The following is a 24,679-nucleotide window of genomic DNA, read 5'->3' on the forward strand; positions in this document are numbered from 1 at the left end:
TGCCTCCAAGCGTCTGTGTTCAAATGCAGCTTTCTAGTTCAGAGGACTTGGCTGCTTCCTCCTAGTACAGTTAATGTTATACTGGCTTCGTTTGAAATCATACGTGTAGACACATGATGTTAGATCAAACCCTGTGAATTGTGACATTCAACTGTTTTTTTGAAGATTTATTTGAAAGGCAGAGTTACAGAGAGGCAGAGAGGTCGGTCTTCTATCACCCCCCAAATGGCCACAACGGCCGGAGCTGGGCCGATCTGAAGCCAGGAGCCAGGAGCTTCCTCCAGGTCTCCCACATGGGTGCAGGGGCCCAAGCACTGGGCCATCTTCCACTGCCTTCCCAGGCACATTAGCAGGGAGCTGGGTTGGAAGTGGAGCAACCAGGACTCGAACTGGCAGCCACATGGGATGCCGGCGCTGCAGGCAGAGGTTTAACGCACGGTGCCACAGCAACAGCCCCGACAATCGAATCTTTTTGCTGCAAACTGGTGCTCCCAGTCTCAGGAGAAACTCAACCTCGTGATTCAATCTCATTTTGTTTGTGAATTTCCTCTCCAGATGGCAAAACGGCCATCAGGAAATCGGTGCTCTGGAGAGGGGGCGCTGGAGCCCCGGGCAGGCTCCGGGAGGGAGACTCTGTCCACCTCCACGGGCTCCTGGCTGGGGGCCGGCCTCTTCACTGCTCTGTGCCTCGGTCTCTGCGTCTGACAATGGGATCCGGGAAGCCTAGACTGGGAAGATCTGGGAACACAGGGCAGGTGGCCAACGGGATGAAAGCTCTCGTTCCCTGTAGATGAACCCTGTGGCCCTGGGGAGGGCGCGGAGCAGAAACTGAGACCGCAGGACACTGCCAACACTTGCCACCCAGCACAGGGGCCCCAGGGCTGTCAGCCCCCTGCAGAGGTGGGACTCGTGGGTCACTTCCTGCAAACACACACACAAGGCAGAGTGGGGACCCAGAAGAGGAAGACAAAACTTGGAAAACTCCTAAAAGTAAACAAGACGCCCTCTGGCGGCAAGCGTGCAGGTGCTGCTGAGATGAGACTGCATATCTCATGGGCTGTCTGTGTAGCAAACGATAAACGATGTGGACAACTAACACGTGTGGGGTCCAGGGAGGGTTGGGGGCTTGTTAGGAAAGCGTAGTTAGTTCCCGCCCCCAGGACTCCTTTCTTCACCCGCTGGGCCCTGGAGCCGTTCCCCGGGGCAGGTGTGGGGGACCCGGGTCCACACAGGCAGGGAAGGGCTCCCCCGGGGCCCCGCCAGTCCCTGGGGTGCACCCCACGGCCGGGGAGGGGGATGCCAGAGGACTCTGCGCACTTGCTCCCCCCAGAACCGCAAGATCAATTTTGAGCGGGAGAAGGGGCTGGTGGAAGTGATCATTCAGAACCTGACTGAGGAGGACAGAGGGTCGTACACCGCTCAGCTCCAAGACGGCAAAGCCAAAAACCAGATCACCCTGGCGCTGGTGGACGACGGTCAGCCCCGCGCCGAGCCCCAGCCCACACCCCTGCCTCCCCTGGGCTCCCGGCTCCGCTCCTCCCTGGGGGTCGGCTGAGTGCACCCGCCCCTACCCCTGCCTAGCACCTGCCCTGCTGTCCCCTCCCTGGCCCTGTGCTCCCGGCCCATCGCAGCCCCTCCCCGCGTGTTTGCAGAGTTTGACAAGCTCCTGAGGAAGGCAGATGCTAAGCGGAGAGACTGGAAGAGAAAGCAGGGTAAGAGCTGCAGGGGTGAAGGGGCTGTGCCCTGGCCTTGGATCTGGGCCAGGGAACAGCAGGGCTGGGGGAACAAGACCCCCACAAGGGGGCTCTGGGACTCAGTCCAGCTCAGTCCTGATGCCACCACAGCCAGCTGGCCCCCGCCGGGCCCTGAGGGTGGGGGCACCAGAGGCCCCTTCCTTGCCTCGCCCGGGTCTCCCGACACTTCCCTGCCTGGCCACCAGGTGGCGCTCTGATGGGTGGGCGTGTGTGGGTCTGGCCCTGGCAGGTCCCTATTTCGAGGAACCTCTGCAGTGGAAGGTCACGGAGGACTGCCAAGTGCTGCTGACCTGCAAGGCAAGTGCTCCCCTGCCGCCTCCGGCCCCGCCCTTGCCCAGTGGGACAGGACTCGTGGACTGTCCTCAGCCAGTGGCCAGCCCTGCCCACCCCGCCAAAGGCCATCCGCTGAGCATGGCTGACTCCGCACAGGGGAAGCAGCTCCAGGGAGGGAGACTGCACCAAACCCCCAGAGCAAGCCCTCCCCCCACCCAAGAGGAGCGCGGCAGCGGAGTTGGTGTGAGGTGTGTGGGCCTGAGCTAGTGCTTCCAGCGGCTCTGGGCAGGGAGCTGAGGGGTCCCTGGGTTTGCTATCAGCCGTGCCAGGCACTTGCTCCGTGCCCCACGGTGTTGTTTTAACTCCTCCGCCTCACTCATCTCTGGGGTCAGCGTTACTGACGCCACTTTACGGGTCAGGAAGCGAGGAAGAACCCAGCTCGAGACCATGGGGTCTGGGCAGAGCACAGGTGTTGCCCGAGTCCACCTGGCTTGGGAGCCCCTGGCCTTTCTCAGCAGCCAAAAGCCTCTTTAGATAACAGGACCCTCTGGCGGGATGGGTGCCCCCGGTGTGGGGAGCAACTCGGACTAGACTAAGTTACTGGAATTAAGACTTATTCTATGCATCTGCTCTCCCACAATATGGCACTGGGAGAGGAGTAAACAACTTCTGCGCAGCTGCCTCTCGCCAATTTGAGCTGCAGGAGCTGATCTTGCTCCTGATTGGAGGAGAGCAGCGTGCTCGGCGTGTGGGTAGCAGAGTTGGGATTGGCGGAAGAGGACTATAAAGGAGGAGAGAGACAACATGCACCAGGAACATCTAAGGGGAACACCTGAGGAACATCTGAGCAGCCCCCGAGAGAGCCGGCGGTGTGCTGCTCCCCCTCGGAAGTGGGGAAAGTGGCAGGGGGAACCGCCCCTCCACGGAGGTGGAGGGGTTGCCAGCCAACCCGGGAAAGACCAGCAGCAAACCCGGGAAGGGCCGAGCAGATGAAAGAACAGTGCAGGGTCTAGTGTCGTTCCTCCGCGAAGAGGGGGAGCGACACCCGGAAGCATCGTCACTCGCTAGACTCAAAGCACCTGCCAGGCACTGGACATACAAAGGTGAAGAAGCCGCCTCCTTGGGCCTCCGGGAGCCCAGAGCAGCATCATTGGAAAGCAGCTCACCTCACGCTTAATATCTGCAGGAAACTGACAGAAGGGAGGCATACTGGGGTGCTTGCAGGAAGGCTTCCTGGAGGAGGTGACATCTAACGGAGCCTTTAAGTAGCACACAGAGAAGAGCAGGAACAAAAGGCAAGGGGAACTCCATTAGCAAAGTTCAGAGTCTGGAAGCCAGCAGAGGGAGCACGGGGTGTGAGGAAGGAGCCGGCTGAGGTTTGGCTGAGAGGGTGAGGGAGGCCGGATGTGCCTATGAGCAAAGTTCTGACGAGCCAGTGTCTCCTTAGAGAGAGGAGACTGATGGAGACTCCTTGCTCTCCGCCCTCCCCAGGCCACCAACACCAAGAAGGAGACTCGCTTCCAGTGGCTCTTCCGGAAGAGGGAGGCCCCTGATGGTCAGTACGACCCGCAGACGGGGAAGGCCGTTCTGTGCATTGAAGAGGTGAGTGCCGCTCCAGCACGCGTGGCCGTCAGCCCCGGCCAGGCCGTGGGAGAGCACCGGGCTGGGAGTCCAGAGCAGGCCTGGAGCGGGGCAGCAGGTGAGGCACGCACGCCAGTCACCACCCACAACACCTGCATCCCATGTGGGCACTGGTTCGAGTCCCAGCTGCTCCACTTCTGATCCAGCTCCCTGCTAATGTGCCTGGGACAGCAGTGGATAACGGCCCAAGTGCTAGGGACCCTGCACCCACGTGGGAGACCCAGATGAAGCTCCTGGCTTCAGGCTGGTCATTGCCACCGTCTGGGGAGTGAACCAGCAGGTGGAACTCCCTGTAACTCTGCCTTTCAAAAAAATAAAAAATAAGCCTTTAAAATAAAAAGAAACAGTAATCTAGATAAATAATATTATATGAAATATTTTTAAAATTCAAAGTTAATGCCCCAAAAAAGGACCATGAAGGAAAAAAATCAGCAACATTTCCAATAAAGACAGGACCATTTTCACTGGTTTTTCCTTTTGCTTGGGCCCCTGCCTTGGTCCTGCCTCTGACTGTGCAGCCTGGGGCTAGTTGCTGTCCCTCTCTGATCTCAGCCTTCAGCTGTAAAAGGAGCAGGTGGGCAGAAATGTCCCCCCAGTGACCCTCCCTGCCCCCATGGACTAGGATCAAGGTCAAGGAAGGACATTAGGTGTAGACAGAACCAAGCAGGCCCGGAGCTCCCTGCTGCAGCCCGAATGCTCCCCAGCGCCCTCAGGAGAGTGTGGCCCGGTCAGCAGAGGAATGCAAGGCCTGGTGTCCTGTGCTGCCGCCGAGCTCTGAGGCCCCACCGGGCGCCAGGGAGCACTGGAGCCATCGCAGCTCTGCTGACCCGGAAGGAAACAATGATTTCAGAGGCCAGCCAGGATGAGGCCCTGTGGGCCTTGGTCACTGCACTACAAGGAGTGGGGCGTGGCTTCGGGCAGGTGCTCTGTAACAAGGGCTGTAGCTGCCAGCCTCTGTCCCTGTCCCATTGGTGCAGAGCCCTCTCGCGCCCTCACTGCAGCTGTCCCGGGGAGACTGAGCAGGAGTGTGCCCCTGTGTTACCAACGAGGGAGCAAACGCTCAGAGGGTTCAAGTACAAAGACACAGGGACAGAGGATGGGGTCAGAAGTCATTCCATCGCTCACCCCAGACCTGGCTGAGACCATGGGGCCCCCCGGGAGAGGGCGGAAGGGCTGTAGGAGAAGAGTGTGGGGTCTAGCCCCGCATTTCCCGGCTCAGAGCTGGCTCCAGACCCTCCAGTGGGGCTGGGCTGGGTGGGAGGGACCTTGAGGGGTGGGAAGGCAAGCATAAGGGCTCTTCAGAACCATCCCGGAAAATGTGCCCCATCAGGAGAACACGCGTGGATTTCAAACACTCTTTAAGGCAAACTAAATATAAGTCTGCATTCCAATTTTTCCACGAACTCTAAAAAAATATTTACGTTCATTTCATTTCAAGGACAGAGAGAGATCTCCCATCCAGTGGTTTGCTCCCCAGAATGGCCACAACAGCCAGGGCTGGGCCAGGCTGAAGCCAGGAGCCTGGAACTCCACCCAGGTCTCGCATGTGGGTGGCAGGGGCCCAACAACTTGAGCCATCACCGCTGCCTCCCAGCGTGCACGTTAGCAGGGAGCTGGAACCGGAAGCGGAGCCGGGACCCCAGCCCAGGCTCTCTGATGTGGGCTGTGGGGGTCCCAGGCAGCACCTTCGCTGCTCCACCAAACACCTGGCCCCGCCGTGAGCTCTCTGCAGAGCTCTCGCGTTGCCCCTCCGCCCTGGGGAGGGGCTGTGTGCAGCGGGGATCTCTGGACCTTAGCTTGAAAGCACAACCAGGGCCGGCATCGTGGCTCCACAGGTGAAGCCCCCACTTGGGACACCTGCATTCCGCAGGGATGTGCCACTGTGCTACCAGCGGGAACTGACGCCGGTTCAAGTCCCAGCTACTCCGCTTCAGGTCCAGCTTCCTGCTGCTGGATCCTGGAAGGCGGCAGGTGATGGCTGCGGTACTTGGACCCCTGCCACCCGTGTGGGAGATCCAACAGCAGTTCTGGGCTCTTGGCTTCAGCCTGGCTGTTGTAGGCAATCAGCAGATGAAAGATTCTCTCTCTCTCTCTCCCTCTCTCTCTCTCTCTCCCTCTCCCTTCCCCTCCTTCCCTCTGTCTTTCAAATACATTTTTAAAATATTTTTGTTTTTAAGCACAACCAAGTTCTTTGCTGAGTATTGGTTCTAATCTCTTTTTAAAAAGATTTATTTATTTTGAAAGGTGAGTGGCTCACTTCCCAAATAGCCACAACAGTCAGGGCTGGGCCGATCTGGAGCCAGGAGCTTCTTCTGGGTCTCCCACACGGGTGCAGGAGTCCAAGCACTTGGGCCAGCTTCCACTGCTTACATTAGCCTAACACATTACCAGGGAGCTGGATCAGAAGAGGAGCAGCCGAGACTCAAACCAGCATCCATATGGAATGCAGGCAGTGGCTTTACCCACTATACCACAGCGCTGGCCCCAGTGGTCTCCATTTCATTTGGGGCTGATAAACAAGTACCAGAAGAATCCCTTCCTGTGGGGGCAGGGCAGGGGCACCCCTCCATCCGGGGCCCCCAGGGGAGGGGTGGCCCATGAAGGGTGTACAGGTGCAGCCAAGGTCTGCACGGAGGGCCTGCTGTGCCTGGAAACCCCAAGGGGGGCTGGCCGTTCCTGCCCTCAGCCCTGCCCAGGCCCAGACCAGCCTGGCGCAGGACTCAGAGGGCTCTGGAGAGACCGCCCAGCTCAGATGAGGCCCAGGGAGAGGCCCAGGGAGAGGCCCAGGGAGAGGCAGGGTCCTCAGGGCACAGTGCTAGGGGCAGCCCCGGAGCCTGGGACCCCTGATGCATTGTCCGTCCGCCCTCCGGAAGCCCTCTGACACCGTCTCCCCCGTCCTCCTTTGCAGCTGTCCAGAGAGGACCGGGGAGTTTACAGAGCCGTGGTCGCCGATGACCGAGGCGAGGACGACACCATCCTGGACCTCATGGATGAAGGTAGGAGCTGGCGAGGCCAAGAGCGGCTGGGAGTGGGACCTGTGGGGTAAAACTGACGGGGGCCCCCGTGGCACTGGGGGAGGGGGTGGCACTGGGAGGTAAAGGGACTTGGCCAGCAGGGGCCTGGAGTGCGCGGCTCTGACTCCCGTACACACCGTGGAGAGCCTGGGCTCACTCCCGCCGCTCAGCCTGCAGGGAAACGGTTGCGCTGGCGCATCAGTGGGTGCCCCAGTCCTTCCCGCCTGCTGGGCTCCCTGTGCACTGGGAGCAGCTCAGGAGCCCCACCCGGGGGGGCCCCACCCCGGGCATCCCCAGGGGAGCCCAGGCCAGCTGACCGTTCTCTCTGTCTCCCTGCAGCCCTGGATGCTATCTTCACGGAGCTGGGCAGGATCGGTGGTAAGCAGCCTACCCTTGGCCCAGTCCCTCCCATCTGGGCTGCCTCCTGACAGTGCTGGTCCCCCTGCCACCCGACCTCCCTAGGGGCTGCCTCTGATCCTTGCCGCCCCAGGACTCATGCTTCTCCTGTCTCCCCAGCCCTCTCTGCAACCCCACTGAAAATCCAGGGGACTGAAGAGGGGATCCGGATCTTCAGCAAGGTCAAGTACTACAACGTGGAGTACATGAAGACCACCTGGTTCCACAAGTAGGTTTTGGCCTTGCCCAGGAGCCACAGCCCAGCACCTGCCACACAGGGGCCTCCCTCCCTCCTCGCCCCTGCCCAGTCCTCCTGGCAGAGCCCAGAACCAGAGGGCTGCCAGAGACAAGGATCTCCCTCGGGCCCTCTGGTCCCCAGAGAGAGCTGGGGTAGGAAGCAGCAGGCGGAAGACTAGAGGGCTTTCCCAAGATCTCCCGGGGAAGAGGGAACCATGATGGTGGAAGACTTTTCTGGAATATTCATGGCTACAGCAAGACCTAAGCCTCAGAGTAGCTTCCGGGAACATGGGGAGGGCGTGATGCGGCAGCAGGCAGAACCCAATAGTCGGTGGTTGTGGTGCCCTTGTGGGCTGTGGTGCCCTTGTGGGCTGTGCAGCCTCAGCAAACTCGGGCAGCCAGGCTCAGGGGCAATGGTGTAGGCAGAAGGACCTGTGGGCTGACAACTAGCTGGAGGCCGGGGCTTGAAGGCAGGACAGATGAGGATCCACAGAGCCCCAGCCAGGAGCCAAGTCACCCCAGCCAGCTTGAGAACAGAGTTGCCCATTCCTTCTTAGTGTGAGCACGCCTCAGCCTTGTGGAGCAGACATCACTGCCTCTGTTCTATGGGGATGGCTAGACTGACTTGGTCAAGTTCATCAACAGGGTGAGAGGCAAGGCCAGAGGCCTAGCCAGAGTGACAAAGCCCACACTGGGGACATGGGCCAGGAGTCTCCAGGAATGACACTTAAGTTAAAAAAAAAAAAAAAAAGGAAGCAGAAGAAGAAAAAGAAGAAGAAGGAATTTAACTTTATATGGTTTCCAAAGGTTAGGGGAGAGTGGGACGGTTTAAGAGGAAGAAAGTTAAGAAGTGAGGAAGAGGCTCCCGGGGTGGGGAGAGTGGTGGCCACTGCCCCTGGCGTGACAGCATGCAGGACACCTCAGGAACACAGACTCAGCACCGGCATGTGGCCCCTGAGCCACACACTCTGACGGATGGATGAATGGAAGCAGAGCTAGAGGATGGATGAATGGAAGCAGAGCTAGAAGATGGATGAATGGAAGCTGAGCTAGAGGATGGATGAATGGAAGCTGAGCTGGAGGATGGACGAATGGAAGCAGAGCTGGAGGATGGATGAATGGAAGCAGAGCTGGAGGATGGATGAATGGAAGCTGAGCTGGAGGATGGACGAATGGAAGCTGAGCTGGAGGATGGATGAATGAAGCAGAGCTGGAGGATGGATGAATGGAAGCAGAGCTGGAGGATGGATGAATGGAAGCAGAGCTGGAAGATGGATGAATGGAAGCAGAGCTGGAAGATGGATGAATGGAAGCTGAGCTGGAGGATGGATGAATGAGCGGTGGCCTGGTAAATGGAGGGTGGGGTGGATGTGTCTTGAGTGTCTCACCCGAGCGCGCAGCCAGGGCAGGAGCCCTCTGCCGACCTGCAGGTGGCCAGCCCTAACCACTGCCCTGTCCCCCTGCCACACTCACACACACACACACACACATGCAGAGACAAACGCCTGGAGACCGGCGACCGGCTGCGGGCAGGCACCACCCTGGATGAGATCTGGCTGCACATCCTGGACCCCAAAGACTCGGACAAGGGCAAGTACACCCTGGAGATAGCCGCCGGGAAGGAAGCGCGGCAGCTCTCGGTGGACCTCTCGGGGCAAGGTGAGCCAGCCGTCTGCCTGGTGTCTGCTGAGAAACCCATGGGGAGATGCCGGGGGCTCTGGCGGGCGGGGGGGATCCCAGCTCCCCACCCAGTCCTGGCCCTGTCCCTGTCCCGAGATGCTGGATCGGGGAGGACAGTCAGGGCTAAGCTGTGTCCCTAGGGGTCGCCCTGCCCCTGAGGGTCCCACAGCAGAGGCCCTGACGCTCCCCTCTCCCTCTGTGTCCTCTCACAGCTTTTGAGGACGCCCTGGCTGAACACCAGAGACTGAAGTGAGTTTCCTGTGTTTCTTGCGCCTCCTGGCAGCCGTGGGTTTCCCTGCCCAGGCAGGGTCATCCTTGCCCAAGGCTAACCCTGACCTGTTCCCATGTCTGTGTTTCAGAGCCTTGGCCATCATCGAGAAGAGTGAGTCCGCCGCTCCTCCTGCGTTTCTGTTGGAGTCCCGCTCTGCTTCCCGGAGCGCAGGCTGCTAAAGCCCCCCCCCCCCGGGTCTGCGTCCTCAGGGATGCGGGGGAGAGAGACCTGGGTGCTGCGGCACACAGGGAGACACATAAGGAGGCGAGGGATCCCCAAGATCGTGGGTCCCCAAGTGCCCGGCAAGGACCGTGGTGCCAAGTGGGCAACGTGGGTGCGACCCCAAAGACGGGGTTAGAGGGGAAGGGGGCTGGGCCGGTCTTCCTGAGGGAGCTGAAGCTGTGGCTCTTGGGGCACTGGAGCTTCCTCTAATCCAGGACGCAGCGCCAGCCCCAGAGGGACACATGCCTCGGCAGCTGTGGGAGCCACCCCCACGTCCGCACGCATGAGCTTGTCCCAGCCGGTTCTGAAGGGCCTGGTGCTGGAAGCCTGGCTCTCGGCGTCACTGGCCCAGAAGATGAAAAGCAGGGACCCCCATAAGGGAAAGCCCCGGGCAGCAGAGCACCCAGAGCCCTGCCCGGCGGGCCCCAGCGGCAGCGCCTGGATAGCTGGGGAACTCCACGACGCCACCAGCCGGGACATCACGGTCCCTGCGTGTCCCCACCTGATGGGATGTCCAGGCCTCAAGTTCATCACTGGCTTTGGCAAGGGGGCAGTCAGGAGGTCTAAGTGACCATGCCCTGGGGAGAAGCCGCCATGGTGGAGGGAGCACAGCCCCAAGGCCAGCCCAGGCCGGGAGGACATTCCCTCCCATCCTTAAAGCCAGGTCCTGGGACAGGATGCCCCCCTGGGGCCCCACGTAAGGAAGCCGAGTTCAGGGACACGTCCCGAGGGAAGCGATGGTTTCACCCATCCAGGGAGGCCTGGAAAAGTTCCTGCCCATGACAGCGCCCATCTCTGGGCCCTCCCCACCTGGGTCAGGGACCTGTCCCCTCTCCCCCACTGGACAGCCGCCATCGGCATTGGCTGACTGCACATCTGCAGTCCATGGTCTGGGCTGCACTGTCCGCTACCTCCAGGCCAGCACAGGGATCACTGGCTCTCTGCCTGTGACTTAGGACCAAGTTCTCTTCCTGTCTGCCCACAGTGGCCATCAGGTCTCTGCTTTGACCAGCATGACGGAGCCCCAAGAGCTCATGTCCCACTTTTTTTTTTTTTAAGATTTATTTATTTGAGAGGCAGAATGACAGGCAGAGAGGTCTTCCATCCACTGGCTCATTCCCCAAATGGCCACAACAACCAGAGCTGTGCTGATCCAAAGCCAGGAGCCAGGAGCTTCTTCCATGTCTCCCACGTGGGCACAGGGACCCAAGCACTTGAGCCGTCTTCCACTGCTTTCCCAGGCCATAGCAGAGAGCTGGATCGGAAGTAGAGCAGCCGGGACATGAATTGGCGCCTACATGGGATGCCGGCGCCACAGGTGGAGGCGTAACTTACTGCACCACGGCGCCGGCCCTTGGGTCCCACTTTTCTTGACCCCACTGGGCACCCTCCCCGCCCTTGTGCGGATTTTGCTGGTCTATGTCCCTGAGCAGTCTCACTTCACCCTTTGTCCCAGGATGTGAGGACAGGGGCATCTCACCGTCCCCTCCGAGCACCGCCGCACCTATCTCACATCAGTGGCAGCGGCACACTACCCCCCCCCCCATCTTCTGCTTCTGAAGCCTGGACTACTATTTTAAAGACTTCAGCCAAAATGATGAAAATAGAACAAAAAAATAGTGCAGCTCAGCTCTGTGGGGACCTGCCTCCGGGGGGAGCTGGCAGGACAGCACCGTCACCGGGGTCTCCTGTTTCCCTTCCAGATCGTGCCAAAGTGGTCAGGGGCCTGCCGGACGTGGCCACCATCATGGAGGATAAGGTAGGACCCTCCCGGGCGGCGTGTTCCCTCACGCACTCCCTGCAGGTTGTGAAACGTGGCGCTGTGTAGTTCAGGAGCCAAGCAGGGGCTGGCTGGCCAAGGGGCTGGGGGCCCCAGAGGGGTCCAGGGATCCCACCTCAGGGGTTGCACGGGATACAAAGGAAAGGCACGGCCCTGGCGTCACACCCGGGTCAGGGCTCGACCCAGCTCTACCCCCCTTTCTCTGGACAGCCCTGGGCGCCACAGCTTTCTGTCCATGAACTTGGCTTTCCAAGGAGTTCTGCTGGAAGATCCCTCCCAGCCCTTGTAGCCTAGGGTTCTCGAAAGTGCTCACTCACCTCTGTGGCGCTTACCCTGGGCCAGGCCCTCTTCCAGCCACACTCCACATTTCAGCTCAGCTCGCCATCAAGGCAACATGTGCCATGGAGGATTCCTGGTCACACTTTATGGCTGAGGAAACTTGGGGTCCAAAGTAGTTAAGGGACTTGCCCAAGGCCACACAGCCTGAAGGGGCAGCATTGAAAGTCACACCCCAGCCCGGCTGTGGAACACTTTATCACTGCAGCTCCGTATCAAAGCTTGGTCAAGAATTCTCCAACTCAGTGCAAACATCTTTGTCCTACAGCAACCTAATCTATTTGCATGGTAAAATCATGACATATAGGACAGAAGGCAATAAAGCAAAGTGCAGGCCATCCAGAGGCAGATAAGCACTGGAATAACAAAGTCTGAAAGCTTAACTGGTAAATATTGCCAGAGAAAGGCGGAGGGTGGAGACATGGAGTTGAACTAACACAACACTCCCTTTTATGGGTTTCAATAAAGTGAGTTTATCACAAAGAGCAGCCTGTCCTAGGGGCTCTCTGGGGGCAAGAAGGTGCCAAGTTCAAGTTCCAAGGTGATGCGATTGTTCTCTTCCTGTCCCTTGAAACAGACCCTATGCCTGACCTGCGTCATCTCAGGAGACCCCGCCCCTGAAATCTCCTGGCTGAAGAACGACCAGCCCGTCACCTTCCTGGACCGCTACCGCATGGAGGTGAAGGGTTCGGAGGTCACCATCACCATCGAGAAGGTCAACAGCGAGGACAGCGGACGCTACGGGGTCTTCGTCAAGAACAAGTATGGCTCCGAGACGGGCCAGGTCACCATCAGCGTGTTCAAGCACGGAGATGAGCCCACGGAGCTGAAGAGGATGTGAGCGGCGCATCAGGCAGGGCCCGGCCTGCTCTGCGTGGGCCAGCAGGGTCACAGCCGGGCACAGGCCAGGGGCGGGGCAGGAGGGAGCAGGAGAGGGTAGAACCAGGGCACGAGGGTGGGGGTGGAGTGGGCGCACCCAGAGGGGAAGCAAAGACTTTGCTGGGGTCCTGCGAGGCCTGCACTTGGGCTTGGAGACCCCTACACGCTGCAGAGCCTTGCCTTTTTCACTGTCACATGGGTGTTCCTGCTTCCAGGGACTGTTTGTGAGAACCTCTTGCAGATGGTAGAGCAGTGGCTCTCCATACCAGCGGCAATTCTGCTCTCGGGGGACACCGCCAACATCTTCTGGTGGTCACAGCTGGCGCGTCTCTTGGCATCTCGTAGGGGCCAGGTGCCGCAAGACGCCACGGCTCCCCCCCCGCCCCCCCGGACTCAGCCTTCCCTACCTGTCAGTTGTTCCCTGCAGTACCTGATTATGCAGCACTCCTCTTAGGATGTAACGGTTTTGAGTCGCCTAAGTTCAGCTAACAGTCGTTTCAAGTCTAGCCTGTGCCAGGCTGAGGGTGCACTAGGAATACAAAGAAAATAGTAGGCAGGCTCTGCCCACAAGGAGGTCTCAGTCCAGGAGGAGACAGATACCCGGTGCAGGTGACTCCAGGACCAGGCAGGAGATGGTGCAAGTTATAAAACAGGTCCGAGTAACGTGTTGTGGTGGTCAGAGGAGCAGACGATGGCTGTGCCAATTGGGTGAGGTGAGGCTTCGAAACACCTTCCCGCGGTTGGCAGAGCTGCTGTTGGGCCCTGAAAAATGAGTTCGACGTGGCAGTGGTAGAGGGAGAAGGACATGGCAGGAGCAAGAGTGAGGCGGCGAGTTCGGCTGCCTGGGGAGGACCACTCCCAGCACGGGGCTCTGCCCAGGGTCACCGCCACTGGTCGGCTTTGCTCGGGGGTCTCAGCGCTAGCATTTCCCTGCCCACCCCCACCCTCACCCCCAAATTCCTTCCTTTTCAAAATAAGATGGGGAAAGGTTATAAAATTAGAAATGTTGATTGTAAAACTTTGAGAAGCTCTGGAAGTTATGAAGCGGAAAATAAAAGTCGTCGATACGCCCGACACCAGGACATAAGACCGCCCTCCGCTGTCTGAAATGAGTTCCGCGTTGAAGGACAAAGTGAACCCCTCCCGCGTCCACCAGCCAGGCCCGCGCCCAGGCCTGGGGTCAGGCATGCCCAGAGGCCCACGTCCCAGGCGCCACGGTGCAGAGCAGACCCTGCCCTGGGAAGGCAGGGACAAGGGGGACGTGACCATTGCCGGGAAGGCCTTAGAGGCAAACGCCACCCCCCCATGTCATCTTGCCCCGTGATTTTGCTTCCTCTCGGCCTCAGTGTCCCCTTTGGATAAGGAGAAGGTGGGAGGTCATCGAGGGCCCTCTGGCTGACACTAGGTTCGTTATGACTTCCAAGGACTCGCCTCTCCTTAGCTTCTCCCATGAAGATGTGGTAAAGCAGAAGACTCCCTCCTAGCCCCAGGGACCCCACTCACATTCGCATCCGAGTCTGAGTGTTGTTCTTCCTGCGCAACTAGAAAGCCGGCTGACCCTGGTGGCGTGGGCTGTGAGCGCCCCCTGTTGGTGACAGTTGCATTTACACTCTAAGAAGCAGCTCCAGGGCAGCCATTCCTGCGGCTGGGGATGCTGGGAGCTCCCAGGTGAGGTGACAGCAAGCCAGGGGCCCAGGCGCAGAAGCCAGCCCTGCTCTGCTCTGTCAGGCCTGCAGCACGCTAATCGTGGTTTTGCTTGTTTGAGCTCCTGGCCTGGTAATTCCAGTATCCCCGGTGTATCTCAGTCTGGTGCTCATGCCTACTCCTCAAACTGCAGTTTTCACCTTTTAATTCTTTAAATTTTAGTTGAAAAGCAGAGAGAGGGGGAGAGCCCACCTGCTGGTTCACTCCACAAATGCCCCTAACAGTCAGGCCAAAGCCAGGAGCCAGGAGCCAGGAACTCAGCTTCATGCATGCCTCCTGGTGTGGGTGGCAGGGACCAAGTACTTGAACCAACATCTGCTGCCTCCCAGCGCATTCATTATCGAGAAGCTGGATCACAGGTGAAGCTGGACTCCAACCAGGCCCTCCAGTATAGGCCGCAGGCATTCCAAGCAGTGTCTAACAGCCTTGCCAAACGCCCAGCCCTGGGTTTTGCGTTTTGGTGCGCCTTGTAGCCTCTGTCGAAAGGTGGTCCTTACGTGCCAGGTAGAAGGACCTGCCGTGGGCAGTGCGCTGTGGCGAGGGCTGGGAGGAGAAGCCCGGGGAAGTCTGCGATTAGACCCAGGTTTTAGGGAGCCTGCACCCAGGATGGGGCAGATGACCACAGGGGTAATCTCCCTCCCCCAGGGGTTTGGTAAAACAGCAGCAGATCCGGCTCTGGTAAAATGGTTTCTCCGGGGGTCAGGCTTTGCGAAGAGAACACTCCAGCATATTTCAAAATGGCTCCTTCTCCCCTCCCCCCTCCCTGTGCTGGAAGCCACCGAGGGGTTTTTCTCTGATCTTCACTGTGAGAACTTGGTCCAGCTCCTGGAGGTAAAACTCAGGCAAGGGTGGGGGCCCCGGGAGTGCTCGTCTCTCACACCTGTCCACTTGGAGCTCAAGTAATTCTTCCGTTCCATCTTGGGCTCCTCTCCCCCTGCCCGGGGTCCCCCAGAGGCTTCTGCCCAGGGGTTCCGGCCCCAGGAAGTTCGGATGCTCAGGACCCACCTGTCTGTCTCTCCAGCAGGGCAGCCGTTGCCCTGTGCCCGCCCTTCTCTTAGGGATCTCAGGAGAGCTCTCGGCTTGTTCATTTGGCGACTTCTAAGCTCCTTAGGAGCAGGACCGGAAGCCGGAAGTTACCCTCGGTCTGGCCTGCGGAACAGAGGCCCCCACAGTGCATCCCGGAGCAGCCTTCCCAAGGACCGGGAACCCCACCACCCCGGTTGGGCTACTCCTTTCTCCCTGCCCCCGCCTCTCAGAGCCCAGGCTCCCCGGTTTCCTGTTGGGGTCCTACCTGGGAGGACCGTGGAGGGGGCAGGCCCGGGGGAGGTGGGCGTGGGGATGGAGGCCCCAAGGCCTTTCACTGTTGCCGCTCAGCCTCCTCACCTCAGCCCAGTGACACCTCAAGTCCCCTGGGACGGGGTTGCGATGCGTCATCAACCTCCCCACAGGGCCTCCCTTGTTTCTTGAGCCCAGGGTGGCGGCAGTCATGGGTCGCCGTCCCGTGAGGCCGCATTCTCACTGTACACCCTGGATCCATGGCCTTCACTGGACTGCCCGCCCCCCAGCCGGCCCCCAGTGGCTCCACTCCCTGGCCGGCTGGGGCCCCTCTGGCTTCCTCCTTAGCTGCTGTTCCCAATGGCTCCTTCTAGGATCCTTTTTCTGGTTCACCCTGGGAAATGTGTTGTTGGGTCCAGTGTGATCCCAGGACCCTGTGTGAGACTTAGAAAGCAGGAACCTTGTCTCTTACCTGGAGGAACCATCTGCAAACACAGCCCCGGCATTCTCCAAGGAACCCTCCACGAATCACCTCCAAGGATCTCCCAGGATGCCAAGGGTCCCCAGGCCCGTAAGGCCCCCTCTGCCAGACCACCAGCTCCTCCCAGCCACACCTGTGCCACCGTTTGCATCCTAACCTGGGTGCAGCCCTTCTAAGGCGTTCAGAGCCGAGGTGAGCAGGGAGCTGAAAAGGAGCTGGCTGGGCTTTGTAATAACCCTGCCCACTCGCCTCCGCCCAGCTGCAGTCATACGCCTTTGACACTTCAAAATTCCCACATAGCTGCGGCAGCTTGAGCGACATGTTCACACCAAAAATAGTTTCAGAAGCAACACTCCCCAGATGTCTCAGCGAAGGGAAGTAGATTCCGTAGCTTGTGAGAACAGTCCCCCTGCTGAGCCTGGAGGAGTTAGCGAAGAGTGCCTTGGGTTAGGAGCCAAACAAATGGCACAGCCTCGGGGGGAATGGGAGTGTGCCCCTCCCCACCCAATGGGCCCCTCCCTGCCCGTGCCTCCCAGCAACCCAGCGCCCAGGGCTGAGCTTTGCATCACCCCTGTCTGGGCCCCCACACCTAAAGACAGCAAAATGCAGGGCCACACACAAAAGCCTTCTCATTCCCGATACAGAACTGCTCGCGTGAAATGAGTCTTGGGGTTTGCTCTAAATACTCTAAAAATAAATGGGAGGAAGGGAGATAAGCAGAAAAGTTAGCAAAAGGGGGATGATTCCTGAAGCTCCGTGAAGGTTCACACTGCATTTTCTCTGCTGCTGTGTGTGTGTGTGTGTGTGTGTGGAATGATCTCATCGTAAAGATTTATGAAGACCTCTCGGGAAACAAATCCCCTGCTGGCTTTTCATCCGTAGTCATATTAGTTATTTACATCCGGCAATTAGGGCTATGAGATGCAGGCAAGGGAGCACAGAGCTTCTCTCTTGCAGGCAATGATTATAGCCTGTTATTTTTCAATTGCGCTAATTAAAATGAATGGCTGCTCTACCAGAAATAATTACTAAGTAATGGTGCAGTTTAAAAAAAAAAAAAAAACCTACATAGCCACTGTTTCATTGACTCTGCCTTCATTCAACACAACCATTCTAGAGCTTGCTAAGTGGCAGGAACTCCCAAAATTAAAGCTTGGTGCGATCATCTGGGATCCAGCTTTGATTGGGTTATTTAACCTAGTTGCTGGATCAGATGAGCCAGCACAGTGCCTGGCAGGAGCTCAACACGTGAGAGCTTGCCCCAGCCAGCCACGCCCTGTGAGGGGAGGGAGTCACCGGAGGTGCCACGGCGATGCCTGGCGTCAGCACGTGGCTGGCCGATGACAATGTCAACAACTCCACAAACGGAAGCCCACGGTCTCAAGAGGGATTTTTAAACTGGTGTCTGTTGTCTTTTTCTATAGAGATTACTAATGCATGTAGAATGCAGTGGTAACACCCATATCACACATCTGAGTACCGGGGTTCCATATCCAGCTCTGCTCCCCATTCCAGCTTCCTGCTGACTGCAGCCAGAGGAGCAGCAGGAAGATGATGGCTCCAGTAGCTGGGTTCCTGCCCCCACGTGGGAGGCCCAGACCCACTGCCTGGCCTGGGCTTTAGACTGGCCCAGCCCTGGCCATTGTGGGCATTTGTGGGGTGAACTGTGGTTAGAACTCTCTCTCTCCCTCTCTCTCTCTCTCTCTCTCTCTCTGCCTTTCAAATAAACTGACTGAATACATAATTTAAAAGAAAAAAAAGAGGAGTTCAAACACCCACACACAAGGCTCACGTACGAGGAACAAGCAGAGTGGGAATCGTTGCTTATTAGCCTGACAGATGTTCCCACCTGTTCCCCATCGCCGCTCTGTTCCGCAGGCTCCGCTTACCTGGGGTGTCCGCAGGATGCAATTTGGTTAAGGGAAATAAGCAGACGCTAGCTGGGTGCTGGGCGGGGCGAAGGGGCATTCTTGATGTCGCTGATCAAAGGAGCAGACACAATAGGTATGAAGCCACTCCCTCCCTCCTTCCTGCCTCTAACGTGGGCAGCCACCTCAGGACCATGAAGAAAGAGACTCGCAGTGCTGGTGTGGTGCTGCTGCTGCCACCAGGCCCTCTGCCACCACCTCCTTTCCCTACGTACAACAGAAACGGGAACCGGTCTGTGTTCAAGCCACCGGAAACTAGGTCTGCTGTTCCTTGGAGCTGAAAGCATTTCCAGTTCACACACCACTTTGGTTAATATTTTTGCTGGATTTCCTGCTGGTCTATACAGAGCTGAGAAATCCTACATAAAATTTTACATTCTGGATTTTTCATTTGCCATTACATCAAAATGATTTTTTCACATTACCAAAAATTGCTCTGGGACAGGTGTCTGGCACAGCAGTTAAGATGCTGCTTGGGGGACTGGAGCTGTGGCGTAGCTGGCTAAGCCTCCGCCTTACAGGTGCCGGCATCCCATATGGACACCAGTTTGTGTCCCAGCTGCTCCACTCCGATCCAGCTCTCTGCTATGACCTGGGAAAGCAGTGGAAGGTGGCCAGGTGCTTGGGTCCCTGTCATCCACACGAGAGACCCAGAAGCTCCTGGCCCCTGGCTTTGGCCGGGTCCAGCCCTGGCCATTGCAGCCATTTGGGAAGTGAACCAGCTGATGGAAGACCTCCCCCCTCTCCTTTCTCTCTTTGCCTCTGTCTCTGCCTAGCCCTCTCTATAACTCTGACTTTCAAATAAATAAATAAATCTTAAAAATAAAAAAGGAAAAGAAAAAAGAAAGGCAGAGTGATAGATAAGGAAAGACAAAAAGAGGTCTTCCACCTACTGGATCACTCCCCAAATGGCTACAACAGCTGGGGCTGGGCCAGGCTGAAGCCAGGAACCCAGAATAGAAATTCCCTCTCTCTCTCTCTCTCTCTCCTTCCCCACCTGGCAAATAAAATTGTAATAAATAAAAATAAAAGTATTTCAAACAGTAAACACAATGTGATGTTATTTTGGTAAAATAAAAATGACATATTCTAGCAGACTGGAAGAATACATACCAAAATGTAAACAGTGATGTTTCTAGGTGGTAAGATTAAAATTGATGTTTATTAGGGCCAGCACTATGGCGTCGAAGGTTAAGCCTCCACCTGCAGTGTCAGCATCCTATATGGGACTAGTTCGAGTCCCAGCTGCTCCACTTGCAACCCAGCTCCCTGCTAATGCACCTGGGAACACAGCTGAAGATGGCCCAAGTATTTGAGCCCCTGCACCCACATGGGAGACCCGGATGAAGCTCCTGGCTTTGGCCTGGCCCAGCCTTGGCTGTTGCTGCCATTTGGGGAGTGAACCAGCAGATGGAAACTCACTCTCTCTCTCCTTCACTCTCTCTGTACCTCTGCCTTTCAAATAAATCTTTTTACAAAATTGATGTTGATTTTCTTCTCTTGTTAGTATTTCAAAATAGCTATAATAAACTTTTTAAAATATTTTTTAAAAGGGAAAGAAACAAGACTCCTGAATGCTTTCCGAGCGACCACAGAGATCCGCCCCATCGCTGCAGACCAGCGTTTCTTATTCTGTGTTCCCAGCCCTCGAACCAGTTTTTTCATTTTCCTTTTGTGCCTGACTTCTCAATGGGGCCTGGAACCTTCTCTTTGTCATCCTTGGAGACTTCAGCCTACCCGGGACCATTTTTACTTCAGAGAGCGCATTTTACAGTTGCAGAATTTCCGTTTGGTTCTTTCTCGGTCTGTCTCCCTGTGCTGAGACTGCCTATCGGCCCCTTCCTTAGAACACGTTCTCCTTACTGTGCAGAGCACAGCTCGCACGGCGGCTTTGAAATCCTCATCTGCCACCTCCGGGTCAGGTTCTGCCGATTTTCTCTTCCCCTGAAAACAGACCTTTGTCAGATGACTCGAGATTGCATTGTCACTGTTAGGTTTGGGCACTCTGGATTCTGTCGTATTCCTCTAAAATGTGTTGATTTTCTTCTCGTGGGTTCTTTTTAGGAGATTAGCTTGGTTGGGACAAGCGCCTCGAACATCAGCTCATTTTGTGGCAAGGTGGCTGTAAGTTTAAGGTTTTCCCACGGGGCACAGCCTGCCTGGGGGTCTTAGGTGATCTTGCTTGGTTGCTTCAGAGCAGGGACTGTTCCTTTGAGAGAAACAAGTGACAGACATCGGTCTGCTCGACCGGCTGTAACCGGCATATTTCTGGCTTCTGTACCCTGCTTGCTTGCTTGATAATGGCCAAGGCCACCAAAATGTAGTTTCTGCCTTTAAAAAAGCCCGGCCACTGCACCTCGGGGCCGTCTTCTCTGGACCTGCTCTGTGAGAGGGTGGTCGCCAGCTGGCTGATAAAGACTCCTAATGTGACTTCAAAAATCTCATTGTGTTTTTTTTTTTTTTTTAATTTATTTATTTGACAGGTAGAGTCACAGGCAGTGAGAGAGAGAGAGAGAGACAGAGAGAAAGGTCTTCCTTCTGTTGGTTCACTCCCTAAATGGTCGCAACGGCCAGAGCTATGCCGATCCGAAGCCAGGAGCCAGGTGCTTCTCCTGGTCTCCCATGCGGGTGCAGGGCCCAAGCACTTGGGCCATCCTCCACTGCACTCCCGGGCCACAGCAGAGAGCTGAACTGGAAGAGGAGCAACCAGGACTAGAACCCGGTGCCCATATGGGATGCTGGCACCACAGGTGGAAGATTAACCAAGTGAGCCATGGCGCCGGGCCCCTCCCTGTGTTTTTAATCTGTGCGCCCCACAACAATCTCTTTTATCCTTAGCTGATGTGCACACGCCTCTGCTATGGTCTGAGAGTGAGGATGCAGATGGACCTCTAGCTGGTGTACATTTCCCAGAGGACCTTGGGATGAAACTGTCAGTGTAGTGCATCTATTCTTACCAAGGGGCTGGCGCTGCGGCGTAGTAGGTTAAGTCTCCGCTGCAGCACCAGCATCCCATCTGGGCACCAGTTCCAGTCCCAGCTGCTCCACTTCCAATCCAGCTGCCTGCTATGGCCTGGGGAAGCAGTAGAGGATGGCCCAGTGCTTGGGCCCCTGCACCATGTGGGACACCAGGAAGAAGCTCCTGGCTCCTGGCTTCAGATCAGCCCAACTCTGGCTGTTGTAGCCATTTGGGGAGTGAACCAGCAGTTGGAAGACCTCTCTCTCTCTCTCTCCCCCCCCCCCTTCTCTCTCTCTGTAATTCTACCTCTCAAATAAATAAAGAAAATCTTTAAAAAAAAAAAAAAAAAAAAAAGATGGCCCTGTCCTATCTTGGGTTCAATGCCTGGCTCTGGCTCCGGCTCCTGACTCGAGTTTCCCAGCGGTGCAGATCCTGGGAGGTGGGGGGATGGCTCACCCTGCGGCGGGTTGTGTTCCTGGCCCCAGCTCCTCACACCCAGGCCTCACCCTAGCATCCGGGGAATGAAGCAGTGGACAGGAACTCTGTCTGTCTCTTACCTCTCAAAACCAAACCAAACCAAGAAGTATGATTGCTGTAAATTCAGGGTGACATTGAAACACAGGAGGAGGACCCAATTCAGTCTTGTTCAGAGGTAGTATCTGAAGAGATCCGGGAGTTTTCTTAGCCTGTGTCAGTCACCGCCATCAGTGTTGGATATTACCTTAACAAAGTTGATGTTTTCCATGGTGGGAAGTTTTTCTTCTTAAACCATGTTTATTTGGTTGCTGGTGAAGATGTTGCCTATGTGTTGGCCATTTCTGCTTCTTTTGCCTGTTTTCCATTGGGATGTCCATGTTTTTCTCAGGATTTTCAAGTTGTCTTCTGCGGGGAGGCTAGCTTGATTCCGGTTATTTTCATGGCCACATGACAGTACTTGAAAAAGTGTGTGACATTGAAAAATGGAATTAAATGGAAATTGAATGGAAAAGAGAATTGGAAGATGTTTATTTTGGTGCAAAAATTGAAATCCATGCTGTTTTTTCATAATATGCAATTTCCTTGAACTTTTCGAAGACCTTGCGTGTTCAGTTGGCTTGTATTTGCTTTTTTTTTTAACATTTATTTATTTATTTGAAAGTCAGAGTTACACACAGAGAGAAGGAGAGGCAGAGAGAGAGAGAGAGAGAGAGAGAGGTCTTCCATCCACTGGTTTTCTGTCTTCCCCTCTCGTGTATGGGCAATTCTTCCACCCACTCGTGTTGGGTATTTCTCAGCGTGGGATGACTCAGGCTCACGCGTGAATGTATGTTTATTCCCTCACTGCCGAATAAGTTCTGTTCCTATTTGCACATGATGCCAGGCTCTGCTTAGGATTTCCGTCTCTGTGGGAGGCTAGAACACAGATCAGACGTTAACCTATCCGCTGCCCACATCACCTTAGGATGCGTGCGTTCCATATTGGAGTGCCTGGTGTCCATCTCGGCTCCTGCACTTCTGACCCAGCTTCCTGTTCATGCAAACCCTGGGAGGCATCCGATGACGGCTCAGAGAATTGACTCCCTGCCGCCCATGTCAAAGACCCAGGCTGGGTTCCAGGCTCCTGGACTCGGCCTGGCCCAGCCCTAACTATGGCAGGCATTTGGGGGTGAACCAGTAAATGGAAGATTCTGTCTCTGTGTGTCTCTGTCTCTTCCTTCCAAAATAAAACACAAATTTAAAAAATAGAAAACCACAAATCCCACCATAGGGGTCTCACCCTCCTGACCTCATCTAATCCAGACCACCTGCCAAAGGCCCCATCTCCAAATGCCATCAACATATGGCCTTGAGGATAAAGTTTCCAACACATGAACTTTCGGGGGATGCATTGAAACCATAGCATGGTTGGTTCCAGGTTGCTTTCTAAGGGTGAGAAGGCAACCATATTAGTCAGTCTTTTTTATTTTTTTTTAAGATTTATTTTTATTTATTTGAAAGAGTTACAGAGAGAGGGAGAGACAGAGAGAGAGGTCTTCCATCTGCTGGTTCACTCCCCAGATGGCCTCAACGGCCAGAGCTGTGCCCATCTGAAGCCAGGAGCCAGGAGCTTCTTTCAGGTCTCCCACATGGGTGCAGGGGCCCAAGCACTTGGGCCATCTTCTACTGCTTTCCCAGGCCACAGCAGAGAGCTGGATCAGAAGAGGAGCAGCAGGGACTAGAAGCGGTGCCCATATGGGATGCCCGTGCCTCAGGCCAGGGCGTTAACCAGCTGCGCCACAGTGCCGGCCCTGTCGCTCCCCCTCTTCGCGGAGGAACGACACAGGACCCTGCACTGTTCTTTTGTCTGCTCGGCCCTTCCCGGGTTTGCTGCTGGTCCTTCCTGGGTTGGCTGCCAACCCTTCCACCTCCGTGGAAGGGCGGCTCCCCCTGCCACTTTCCCCACTTCCGTGGGGGAGCGGCACACCGCTGGCTGGCTCTCTCGGGGGCTGCTCAGATGTTATCCGATGTTCCTGGTGCATGTTGTCTCTCTCCTCCTTTGTAGTCCTCTTCCACCAATCCCAACTCTGCTACCCACATGCCGAGCACGCTGCTCTCCTCCAATCAGGAGCAGCTCCTGCAGCTCAATCAAATTGGCGAGAGGCAGCTGTGTAGAAGTTGTTTACTCCTCTCCCAGCGCCATATTGTGGGAGAGCAGATGCGTAGAATAAGTCTTAATTCCAGTAACTTAGTCTAGTCTGAGTTGCTCCCCACAGGCCCCAAGTCAGTCTTTCACTACTTTAACTGAGATACCTGAGAGGAGCTTCCTGGGAAGGAAAGGTTCAGCTGGGCTTACAGTTTGCAGGTTCTCAGTCCAAGATCTGGTGCCCGCCTTGGTCTGGCACTGGTGAAGGCAGGTCATGGTGGAGCATGTGGGCAGCCAGGAAGCAGATGGACACACACGAATATGGCTGGTGTGTTTAACTACCCCCTCTTACCTCTTAACTTGCCCCTTGCTCTTCTTCAGGGCAAGCCCCAACAACCTAAAGACCTCCCACCAGACCCTCCTCCCAGATGCCATAATTCAATCAAAGCTCACCCATAATCTATCAATCATCTAATATAAGACTTTGGGGTTTGGTTTGTGGCATGGTAGGTAAAGCTGCCAAACCAACATCCCATATGGGCACCCGTTCAAGTCCCTGCTGCTCCACTTTTGATCCAGTTCTCTGTTAATGTAGAGCAATAAGCAGCCGAGGATGGCCCAAGTGCTTGGGCCCCTGCACCCATGTAGGAGACCTGGAGGAAGCTCCTGGCTCCTGGCTTCAGCCCCACTCCAACCTTTGCAGCCATTTGGGGAATGAACCAGCAGATGGGAGATATGCCTCTCTGTCTCAGTAACACTGACTTTCTTTTTTTTTTTTTTTTTACTTTTATTTAATGAATATAAATTTCCAAAGTACAGCTTATGGATTACAATGGCTTCTCCCCACCCTCCCACCCACAACCCTCCCCTCTCCCTCTCCTTCTCCCCTTCCATTCACATCAAGATTTCTTTTCTTTTTTTTTTTTTTTTTTTTTTTTTTTGACAGGCAGAATGGACAGTGAGAGAGAGAGAGAGAGGGACAGAGAGAAAGGTCTTCCTTTGCTGTTGGTTCACCCTCCAATGGCCGCCGCGGCCAGCACACCGCACTGATCCGATGGCAGGAGCCAAGTGCTTCTCCTGGTCTCCCATGGGGTGCAGGGCCCAAGCACTTGGGCCATCCTCCACTACACTCCCGGGCCACAGCAGAGAGCTGGCCTGGAAGAGGGGCAACTGGGACAGAATCCGGCGCCCTGACCGGGACTAGAACCCCGTGTGCTGGCGCCGCAAGGCGGAGGATTAGCCTACTG

At 56.2% G+C, this 24,679-nt stretch overlaps 1 protein-coding gene and 1 long non-coding RNA gene across 10 annotated transcripts in view; one reads left to right on the forward strand and one right to left on the reverse strand.

Annotated features, from left to right (window-relative positions):
* Positions 1 to 13,570, forward strand: part of MYOM3 (myomesin 3) — a 48,310-nt gene extending 34,740 nt beyond the window's left edge. Inside the window, exons 26-37 of the mRNA XM_051856692.2 lie at positions 1,331 to 1,475; positions 1,653 to 1,712; positions 1,984 to 2,051; positions 3,519 to 3,629; positions 6,577 to 6,664; positions 7,022 to 7,060; positions 7,199 to 7,307; positions 8,811 to 8,974; positions 9,208 to 9,244; positions 9,355 to 9,377; positions 11,192 to 11,247; positions 12,182 to 13,570. Of these exons, the coding sequence (XP_051712652.2) occupies positions 1,331 to 1,475; positions 1,653 to 1,712; positions 1,984 to 2,051; positions 3,519 to 3,629; positions 6,577 to 6,664; positions 7,022 to 7,060; positions 7,199 to 7,307; positions 8,811 to 8,974; positions 9,208 to 9,244; positions 9,355 to 9,377; positions 11,192 to 11,247; positions 12,182 to 12,445 (1,164 nt within the window). The 3' untranslated portion in view covers positions 12,446 to 13,570. The remainder of the gene's footprint in view (positions 1 to 1,330; positions 1,476 to 1,652; positions 1,713 to 1,983; positions 2,052 to 3,518; positions 3,630 to 6,576; positions 6,665 to 7,021; positions 7,061 to 7,198; positions 7,308 to 8,810; positions 8,975 to 9,207; positions 9,245 to 9,354; positions 9,378 to 11,191; positions 11,248 to 12,181) is intronic.
* The window catches only part of LOC103350293 (uncharacterized), a 39,920-nt gene continuing 27,733 nt past the window's right edge, over positions 12,493 to 24,679 (reverse strand). For 3 of the 9 annotated variants that reach the window (XR_007923683.2, XR_011390838.1, XR_007923682.2), the window contains 5 exons: positions 16,533 to 18,078; positions 15,935 to 16,361; positions 15,193 to 15,336; positions 13,987 to 14,730; positions 12,493 to 13,245 (listed from right to left, as the gene is read on the reverse strand). This is a non-coding gene — a long non-coding RNA (uncharacterized lncRNA). The remainder of the gene's footprint in view (positions 13,246 to 13,986; positions 14,731 to 15,192; positions 15,337 to 15,934; positions 16,362 to 16,532; positions 18,079 to 24,679) is intronic. The other 6 variants (XR_011390841.1, XR_011390840.1, XR_011390839.1 and 3 more) reach the window with 5 other exon arrangements.

The sequence above is a fragment of the Oryctolagus cuniculus genome, chromosome 7, assembly GCF_964237555.1.
Source record: "Oryctolagus cuniculus chromosome 7, mOryCun1.1, whole genome shotgun sequence".
Lineage (NCBI taxonomy): Eukaryota > Metazoa > Chordata > Mammalia > Lagomorpha > Leporidae > Oryctolagus > Oryctolagus cuniculus.